At 40.1% G+C, this 10,978-nt stretch overlaps 1 protein-coding gene across 3 annotated transcripts in view; it reads left to right on the top strand.

Annotated features, from left to right (window-relative positions):
* The window catches only part of galnt13 (polypeptide N-acetylgalactosaminyltransferase 13), a 39,313-nt gene extending 34,341 nt beyond the window's left edge, over positions 1–4,972 (top strand). For 2 of the 3 annotated variants that reach the window (XM_071469860.1, XM_071469943.1), the window contains exon 13: positions 1,671–1,803. Coding sequence is in view for 1 of the 3 variants with exons in the window: in XM_071470023.1 (XP_071326124.1) it covers positions 1,671–1,811 (141 nt within the window). In the remaining 2 variants the exon portion in view is untranslated. Of the gene's footprint in view, positions 1–1,670 lie in introns of all 3 variants that reach the window. The other variant, XM_071470023.1, reaches the window with a different exon arrangement.
* Positions 4,973–10,978: the final 6,006 nt, after the last annotated feature.

Here is a 10,978-nt window from a genome sequence, read left to right on the forward strand (position 1 = left end):
ACAATACCAGGTCGCTGCCATCATTAATTTCATCATTTACACCTGTGCTTTTCCTACTGTCTTCCATGAATGAATCAGACGGATCCTTGCGCGTCTCAGCCAATTTAGTCACTGTATGGTGACATGTGGGCTAGGATACGTGTGCTGTGGTGTCTCTGCTCTTTTGTTCTGAAGGGTTGTGTCATCAAAACGACACCAAAATCCTCCCTTTTTTGGAAACAGCTCGTTGGATCCAGCAGCAAAGTTACTTTTGCTTTTAGCCATGTGTGTGTCCGTGTGTGTCGCTGCTGTGCATAGTCGTAAATACGTCATCATGTTGCAGCAGTGTCGATATGAGGGTACGACAGCTATTTATCAGGTTAAGACTGATAATGGTATTATTATGAATGATAAAATGTGGCAGCTTTAACATGTATGTATTTTTTATGGGTGTATTTCCCCTTAATAGGATGAACTGTGCCTTGTTGCCTTTTGTCCTCTTTTTGCTTATTTGTAAAATTTTCCAAACTTAGTAGCCTTTCATTTATATCACAGGCTGATACACTTCATTGTTGGACTGTAATCTTCTTTTACCCTTTCATTTTGGTGAAATGAGAATTATTCACCCATAATTTCTGTGCTGAAAAGCCCTCTTCATCCAGGTACAACACAGAATGTCTGTGGAGTCTTTTCAAAAGGTCTAAGTTCTCCGAGCGAATGTTTGAGCAAACGCCTCCCTACTTGGACATTAGACAGAAACACTATCACAAGGTCCTTCTCCTGTTGTGGGCTTCTGTCCTACCACCTGACTGTAACTCCATGTCCTATATTTACTGGTGTTTTATCCCCTGTTTAGCCTGCCAACTCCTGAGAAACTGTTCATTGGCTCTGGCTTCATTAACCACTTGTTCACTTTGTCTCTCGAGCATTTCATGCAGGGCAGGGAGCATCAAATCGGTCTGCAAGCCAAAACATTGAGCTGAAAGTTAACTGAAAGCAACAAAGAGGTGGTGGTGACTGGGGTGGTGATTTGTCGTGGAATAGGCACCTAAACTTTACGTGTTGGTTTCAGTCCCTCTGAAGCAGGAACAACAGTTCTTTCTAACCTTTTTTATTTTTATTTTTTAACATTTTGATGCTTTTGATGCTCAAGAGTCAATTCACAAAGAAATCCTTCCTATGAAGAGGCAATGTCAACCAACCTCTCCACCATCAGGAGCCTCAGTTCTCCCAACCTGCCTCACCGTTCGCTGAGTTATATAAGGAGCCAGACTCTTGTCTCTTTCTCGACTAGAACATCCTGCTCTCTTGATGTACCTATTGTTTTGTTTTTTTTTTCTTGCCCCAGCTACAGTTACTGAATGAGCTCAGGTCATTTACTGGGTTGAAAGGTATTTTTGTGAAATATGAGAAATCAGTAGCTGAAGTGTGTCTGCTAAGGTTCACCTTGGGTGAATTCAGCTTTGTCATGACAAGAGTTGCAGTACAGTCAATGAGGCAGGTTGAGGAAAATTTAATAACTGAAAAACTTAAAGGTTGAATAAGACTTAAAATAACGGCACATGGTATATTGATTGAGGCTGATTTTACTGTAGGGAGAAATTGTATTTTTGTCTGTACATTCATATGTATGCCATATGTACTGTGTTACATCTATGTAATTGCCTGTGTCTTTGTCCGTCTGTCTCCAGCGACTCACCCTGCTACATGTGAACAGCAACCAGTGTCTGGACATGCCGTCTGAGGAGGACAAGATGGTCCCCACCCTGAGAGACTGCAACGGCAGCCGCTCTCAGCAGTGGCTGCTGCGAAACATGACCCTGAGCGTCTGATCCCTTACACCCCCCCCCCCCCCCTTTCCCCCACCGCTCTGTCCTCATCCCAATCAGTCCTGGCTCTCCACATCCTCACCAGGTGGCTCTTACCTCGCACATCATATGCCTCTTCCTGTAACAGCCTGGCCTGCAATTACAGAATATCCAGGCAGCAGTGACTTCCATTATGGAGACATCTCCTCTTACTGGTAGCCACAGGTTTGAAAGAAGCTGCACCTGCCATTCAGGCGACATGACGAGCTGTAGCTTTGGTGACCTTGTCGAGTCTCCGACCAGGGAGAACGATGTGTGAGGTCTGTGCATGGAGAACATATCAAAGCGTTGACACTGTGTCGGACAGCCGCTAGCCGTGCATCCACTCTGGCCCGCTCAGAGTGCGGCTTAGCTGCTGGACAAACAATTAAACAGAAGAACATCTATAACGAGAACAATGCAAGGCACGTCTCTGCGATGGTGCGCACTGTAAATGACCTTCCTCTGCAGTGTACATGCAGTTCATTGGTGTCTACTGTAGGTACAATCATAAAACAAGACTGTTGTCATGACTTCTGCTCATCCTCTTTCCATATCAGTGAGATTGAAACAATGGGAAAGTGATGTTGTTAATAGAGCCCGACCAATTCTGGATTTTTCAGGCCAATACCAATGTGGATTTTTTTATTTATTATTATTATTATTTTTTTAAATCTTGACAACCATATATTAGCTGATATTTCTTTTCAAAGTTGACCTGAAATTTTAATTCTCATCACTTTTAGTGTAAGGGAATTTTAAATTATAATGTTAAATTATAAGCTAGGAGACACAGTCAACTTCTGTGGTGTGTTACTGATTGGAGAACGTCATAGCCCTATATAACGTACAACCATTTACTGTAGCATTAACTAGCAACTGCTAGCAACTTGAGCTGTCTGTCTCTTTACACTATTCAACTTTTGGGAGGACCCACTGTTGAATGTGGAATATTAAGTGTGTTAAACTTGGCAAGCTATCTTAACGAGCTTCCACACAGAAAGCTAGTTAGCTAACTTGCTAATGTTTGCATTGAATCTGGCTAGATCTGGCTTTTCATTCATGTTATTTCAACATGTGCTCAGTCACCTGCAGCTCCTACACACTCAGTACTGTGTTTGTCCCATATTATTAAAAAACAGAAGTTGTAGCTGGATTAGCAGCATGTCTTTCATTGGTCCATCTGTGGTGAAAGAAAATGACGACAGTGTCAAAACTCACAACAGCGAATGACGACTCGGACTAATGTATGGAGTACTGTTCTCAGATCACAGTGAGGAAGAAGAGCAGGCAACAATTTGGGTCCTCCAGCTGGTTGACTCCTACACAGATATTTCCAGTTGGTACTAGGATTGTCGTCAGTACCAACAATTCATGTCCCCTGGAGAACATAATGTAGGGGGTGCTATCACGGCAGAAAAATAAATAAAACTTCTATTTCCTCCTTTTGGAAATTACAATTTTAACCAAATAAGTACACAAGTAGCAACAAACAACAGTAATACACTGGATAGTCAGATTTCTAAGCAAAACTTAATTATTATTTCAGTAACATAACCAAAGAGCATAAACAACATTTTTGTAAGGATCCTTTAAATTTCCTTATTACAGAATGGTGAACAAAATATGAACTTTTCTGTTTTATAGTTGTCAGTGGAAAAACTCTGAAATGGAGAAATAATTTCTAAGTTATTGCATTTTATATTCTGATATCAGCTGGTTTATTGGTCAGGCTCTAGTTGTTCAGTTGGATTTTTTGAGCTGTTGGCATAAATATAATAATTAAGATTTCAAACCATCATCTGTAGAAAATGAATACAAGGCAGGAGTGCAGCTATAATGTACTTCCTCTAAAAAACAGCTTGAGTACTTACATAATGTTCCATAATAGTGAAAGGGGAATTACATTATGGTACAGATGACATTTTGAGGCAGCTTTCTGGATCGACAGATTACATACTGTACTGTATGTTTATTTATAACTGGCTGTTTGAAGAAATAAGTGGCCAGGGGAGAGGAAGAAGCAAGTAATCAAGACTCTGCTCTGAGTAGATGTTATTAATTTTGAATGAATGTAAGAGTTTTCCCCAAATGACAACGTCTGTATACCAAGTTCTATAACTGCATTGTGTTTTCACAGCTGTCCGAGAGCGTCATTAATAAAAACACACATCACCTTTATGGGTTTCTACAAGATTTCCGACTCTTGTACTAAGACGTTGCCCACTTCTTTTTAATATCTTGAGAAATCATGATGTCTTGGAGCTGAGTAGTTCCATGTGCCTTTAGAAAGTTGTTTTTTATTTGGTTTATTGGTTTTTAGATGACTGAATTATTTTGTTGTTGAAAGAAGAAGAATGTTAAGTCTGTTTTTGTTTGAGATAAAGTACCACAGAATATAGATGTTAATAATTGTCATATCTCATGAATTTATCACTCTTATATTAATGCTTGATCAAATGTTTAGTTATCCATTAATAGTTAAGCAGTTCAGTATTCAGTACATCAGTATTCACCCATCACCCAAACAAATGTAACAGGTATAGTACTTTTCACTACATTGTTGTCTGGGATCAGGCAACAGATGTTATTGTACATAATGATGTTAACATGTTTCTATCACCATTGTTGTTGTTGTTGTTGTTGTACATACAGAATCAATTATTTTTCTAAGATGCTGTAAAACTTGAACTCTCCTCAGAGAAAAAGACATTGAATGGTAAAAAGATTACGAGGTATTGCAGTGTGTTATTTAGAATCGAGGTAATAAAAACCAGTGCTTACCTTGGGTTTTGAAATTGCGGTGTGTTTTGGAAATCATCATCGGTCCCATGAAACCAATTCTCACACTACCTAAAGGACCTTAGGCGAGCATACACAAGGGAGCAACTAATGGTGAAATACTATCAATGCTGCTTGAATACTGAATCTTTGCCAAGTGCCTGCTTGGCATTGAGACTAAAATTCAATCACCTCTTTCGTATTACGCACACACATTTATTGTTTTTCATTATCTTGAAGTGCATGGTGTTAAAATAGCAATGTAATGTTTCAATGTACTAGTTGCAAAGTGATAGTGTTATCTGTTTGTACATTTTGCCTTTTTTGTAGAAAAAAAAATTAAATAAAATGAAACATCGACTGAACATAGAATTTGCATTAATTTCGCTGTCAAGCAACTGATGAAAAGGTGAACACAAGCACATCACACTAACCCATCAGTTGTTTAATCAACCTCACTCTAGATGCTTTTAAGACCCCCATACATCTCATTAGCAGCCACCATTCAATATGTGGGCTTTTAGAGGTGGTAGATTGCAGCCTTTCTTCCATGGTGACCATTAGGGGACAACACCCGTACAGCACTGCCATAAGAACTACATAGCAAAGGATGTTACATTCCTCTTTTGTCCAGTATGTGTGAAGGCATCTGCCATTGTCACCCGGTGAAGGCACTTCTGACACAGCTCATTATTCTGTGTACATTTCAGCAAGGAAGGCTTGACCTTTCAGGTGACTCTGGCTTTGTTAAAATCTGAGAGGCAAAATTACTCTCTCTGAATGGGACACAGAATAAAGGAAAGCTAGAGGGTCAATGGAGGGCATTGGAGATGGAGAACAGGGAATATCAAACTGACACTCAGCATTGTGAATATTATACAGTCGAAACTAGAAAGCCATTACCAGTCCCTGCAGCCTCACATAGCATATTTAAATCGCTTGTTTTGTCCAAAAAACCCAGAGGTTTGATTTACAGTGATATATGATGGAAATAATTGGCATTTTAACTTTTAACTCTGATTGAAGCGTGCTTATTCTCTTTCTTTCCAGGAGTTAGATGAGGAGCACATATTGTCCACTACAACCACCACCCAGTTAGCTTAGGTCAGCATAAATACTGGAAACAGAGTGTTGCTGGTTTTTGTTACCTTAGAACTTTTTTTCCCCTGTTTTCAGTCTTTAAACTAAGCTAAGCTAACCAGCTGCTGGCTATAGCCTCATATTTAATGGAGAGATGTGAGAGTGGTAACATACTGGTAATGTAAATGTTGAACTTTTAATCTACTTATTGTTTCAACACTAGGATATTACAAAATTATTTGGACTTTTAACTCCCTGTAGACAAAGTGAATAACTGTTAACAATTTATTTTATGGCAGATATTAAATAATGTGGTTTGTATTCAACAGGACATAGGGAAAAGTATTCCCTTTCTAATAACTCACACTCCAACCGCAATATTTTCCCTTTCCTTCACTGAAGCTTTTTAATAAATATTTGTAAACCTCTCCAAGGTAGCCACTGCAGAGGTATTAATAGCTGTTGTTACAGAGCTGACAAGACATCAGGACCTAAGCACATTCTCAGCAGGGGCCCTGTGGGGACTTAATGCAGTTGCAGACAGCCTCACACCTGTAGGAAGCCAAACCCGGGCTTGTTAACTGAGCCTGTGAGGATAAGATAGTGGGTCTGTGGCCTGGCCAGGGGAGTCCATTAAGGGGTGAGATGCTTTAAAATAATAGCCTTAATGGAGGCTTTATCTGTAGCTATCTGTGGCTTGCTGTGGCTTTCAAAGGTAAAACAAGATCAGAGCTTCTCACCATGCATGCTGCACAGTTCTCAACTACATAAAGCATCAGGCTCATTTAATCCCAGGAAATATAAAACACTGGTTCTGTCTAGAGATCCGGAACCATACTATATTCTGTCTAATCTAATAATTCATTAAGGGTTGTGATGTGTGAATATTTATGTTAAAGTGGTGTTGATTAAACTGTATGAGACCGCAGTTTGTGGTGCTGTTGAACTGCATTGTATTGTGTTGACAGGTATTTCTGTTATTTTGTCCACCCCATTCAACATGTAGTAACTACTAACAGTAGTGGAGTAGAGGTTAAAAATAACAAAAAAAATGGAAATACTCACAGAAACAATACCCAAAATTGTACTTGAGTTAAAGCACTTAGTTACTTTCCACCAGTGACGGCAACATAACAGTGCAGCGTCAGTGTGGCAGCTCTTTCAGTGATATTGGAGAGTCCTGATAACAAATATTCAGGAAGTGAAAATAACCTTGAAGTAGGTGATGAGGATTACTGTTTTTTTTTGCCAGGTGATCATTTAGAGGCAGATCTGAGCTATAAGAATGAGAGTGCTAGCACAAAGTTCATTGGTTCACTATCCTATCCTAATCCATCCTAACCCATGTTTGACATCATACGTTATGTTATATTATAGGTACTATACATAAACATAAAACACAAATGACTACAGTGAAAGTTATGTTTGAAAATGCTTTTTTTTTTGTATTGATAAATGACTGAAAACCAAAAAAAAAAAGAATCTGAAATATGTTTACTGGTGGGCTATCAGTGTTAATATTATATATATATTCATTTAAAGTTGAACCTGTTACCTATGTCACAAACTGGCTCAGTGAATGTGACAAGAGGTGAGTCCACGCAAAGTTGAACTAAAACAAAACAATTTATTATAACTAAAAGGCAACACAAATAAGCAATGGGGTGTGGAAATTAGTAGGTTTAGCCATGAAAGCAGTGCATGAATGAGTGGCATATGTGTTGTGGAGGTGTTGTGTGTGCAAAAGCAAACATTAATGCCAAAAAAAAGAATGTCAGTAGTTGGAAGGGAGAGAGGCAACCGAATCAGCTGACGACCCTCCCACGTCAACCAGTGGCGTGCTGAGGTTGGCCAGGACAATGTCAATGACAATGTACGTATAAGGTATGTAGGAATGTTTGGAAATGCAGACAGTCATTTAAGGGTAAATCCAGGCAATGTGGAAACTCTGAAAGTTTCTTTTTTACCACAACAAAAGCACATTTTCAGGTATCTATCTGGTGCTCTTATCCAAGGCTGCTTCAAGGACACGGCAGCAGGAATTGAACCTCTTACCTTCTGGTTATGTGATTGTCTCTCTAACCTGTTTCCATTAGACCATTGTGACAAGAAGCTCTTGACACTTTCGTGCCTCGACTTCAAATGCTATACATTTTCTGTCCTATTTCTCCAAGTGTCCTCGGTGTGTTTGATTGTATGCTGGTCTGCCTGTCTCTCCCTGCTCAATATATTGGGTTCCATCAACTAAGTGAATCCAATAATGGGCACAGGCAGAGAGGGGGAGAGAGGGGAATAATCAACCCTTTGGATGTGCCTTTTCTTCTCCTTCGAGACCAGAGAAGAAATCCTGCACTTAATTGTTGAGGGGACCTCAAGTTCCAGAGCGCCTGCACTGAAAAGCAGCTTTAATTAGACATGGTTTGAGGCCAGTATCTCAGTGGGGGTCAGATCCATTGCCACAGGAGGCACACACCCCCACACAAACACACAGAATTATGTACAGTACCTGTCTTTAAATGTGCAGACCCAGCCTTGGGATTTAACTGAGACATTTCTGATGTATGCTTGCAATCTCTGGAGTAATTTTTATTGATTTGCAGGGAGGAAGTGGCTCTAACAAGCTTCTCCTATGTGATAATCTCCTTTTAGCGAGGAAAGCAGTGATTAGGAGGAGGGGGCCCGCTGCTTTCAGCAGTAATTGTGTAGTAATCAATCATCAATCTCCAGGAGCTGTTCCACAAAACACTCCTGTTTGGTTGCTATTTTTGACCACAGCGACAACTTGCTTAAGCTGGGTAAAAAATACCCCAACAAACTAAACCAGAACAATATTTCCATTTGGTTCTTAAGTGGACCCATCTAGGATGGTCCCTATAATAGGCCTACTCCATCTATGACTATGCAGCAATAAGAGCTATCATTCTTATTATCAGATGATACTTTGGCTCCACTGAGGGTTCAGTTTGTGTTTAAGCACTATTGCTTCTTCCACAGTCACTTACAAACATCTGTAATGTCCTTCGATTACCACAAGATGAGGACAATGTCATCTGTCCGTTGAAAGCCCCATATTTTGACCCAATTGCTGGACCCCTATGGAATCACTGGTTTCACATTACATGCCAAGCATTGGAGGAGACCCTGTTAGGGCTTCAGCATCCATTGAGCATGCTTCAGATCATGTTAAGACCTAATCTGTGCAGGAGGAAAATCATAGCGAGAGGAGGTATGTTTGTTTAAAATCAATATTGTAGCAACAAAATATGATTACAGGGAATATTTTAGTGAGGAAGCACAAATTTGAGGGTGGGGGGGGACAAATCCATCAAAGCCAACATCAAAGCAGAGGCGGCTCTCCCTGCTCTGCCTCTGATTGTAGAGATTATAAAGGAAGATGGAAAATTAGAGAAGATTGTCTGAAGTGATTGGCTGATCTTCTCTGAGAATGACCTCAAGTGCTATCCTGGCTGATTCAGAGAGGAGGACAAATGCATCTTGTGTCCTACATTGGTCTGATTAGATTAATAAATCAATCGAATCCCCACCCGCCCCTCAGGTTTTGCCAGGGCTATTTTTATGAAATGGGTTACAGAAAAAGATCATCAAAGTATTTCTGACCATTGAGTTTGCCAACCACATACACTCCACTGGTTCATGATGGTGCTGAAAGATAGTGCGTAGTTGAGGAAAAAGCAGTCATTTTCTGGGACTGATGGTAAAAAAAAATAAAAAATTTACTTGATAGGAGTGAAAAGTGCAGCTTTTCCAAATCCGGCCGTTATTAGACGAGAACTAATCTGCATATATTCCAATTTAGTGCACAGTGTTACACATCAGCTGCCTCCTGGTGTGTGAAAGGAACAAGCCCAGGCCTTAACCTCTTTCATGTATTTAGCTGTCACTGACAAAGCCTGTGTGTTGAGCAGAATTAAAGAAGTGTTTCTGTGAGGTTGGGAATGTTTGAATGATGGTTCACATAAGGGCTTCTATAGACTTCCTTATGGCTCGTCATTTAAAGGCATGCCATAAGTGGCACTTTCATCACACCACGTGATTTTTGATTGATCTTAAAATGTATCTATTTCGGAAATGGGAGCTTATGAATTGGAAACACATGAAAATACCTCACACTGAAAAGAGAGCTAAACTGAATGTGACAATAATCCTTTTCCTAACCAGGTCTGTTAATGCAGTTTACAGCTGCATCACTTAAAGGCCTTGTAAACATATTTTCTCAATCAGCTTCTTACCATGACTGATGGGATCCTACATAAACACACTCATTTCTGCCAAAGCTAGAACAGTTTTAGCTCTTTCACGATAGATTTCTGTGTTTGTGTGTTTTTTCTCTCTCCTTGGTTTCAAATAGAAAAAAGTGATGTCACCTACATCCGTGCACCAATCAGGATTCAGCAATGTTTGACCCAGAATACAATGACAGCCGGTGAATTGTTTGGTTACTTTCAAACAATCCTGATCAAACCATGCCCACGCAGCCCTGACGAAGGTGACTAGCTGACTGTTCATTCTTACACAAACAATAATATCTAGAGATGTGTATTCTTTTTGTCTGTTTTAAAACTTTAATGCTTTAAAGCTCAATGATACAAGGATGCTTTTTCCAAATGTACAAGCAGCACAGTCACTATGACAAGAGTTGTGGGAAAACTTTAGTTTCAATGAGTATATCAGTGAAATAGAGCAATTAAAATATTCTAGCACATGCTGCTGGCTGGCTGGTTGACGGTCAGTCCAAACTAATAGCCTTATTTTTGCTCTGCAAATATGTGAATAGCCTTTTTCTCCTAATGAGGACCAGAATGCATGGTGGATGACCCGTGTCCCCATGCACTCATTATAAAAGCACAGAGTCCTGCAGAGGCTGTTGCTAATGTTCACCTGGCAATTATGATGGCCCCGTGACTGATGGGAGAAATCTTTTCCTGTCTGTCCCCCTCAAGAGGACCGAATCACGGAGCCTCGCAGACAACACTTGGAGGCACGTCAACGTTGCACTGTGCTGCCATGCAATCGCTCATTTGGAAACAGTTATGTCAGGCCTTAGTGCTGTTTTTAGAAGCTACCATTCGTACAGTAGGGCATGCTGGGCTCAGACTGGACAATGAATATCATGCGGTAAACCACAGGGAGCTACAGGATAACAGGAGAGGTGGATTTCAACTGGAACCAGACTGACTCGACAGCTTATTGATCGCTGCCAGCTCAGATAAATAAAAACCAACAAGCTTGATTTTTACAATATATTTCCCACAACATAAAAGAGTTAAAAC

The sequence above is a fragment of the Trachinotus anak genome, unplaced genomic scaffold (genome assembly GCF_046630095.1).
Source record: "Trachinotus anak isolate AG129_WGS33_773 ecotype Australia unplaced genomic scaffold, CSIRO_AGI_Tana_v1 ptg000001l, whole genome shotgun sequence".
Classification (NCBI taxonomy): domain Eukaryota; kingdom Metazoa; phylum Chordata; class Actinopteri; order Carangiformes; family Carangidae; genus Trachinotus; species Trachinotus anak.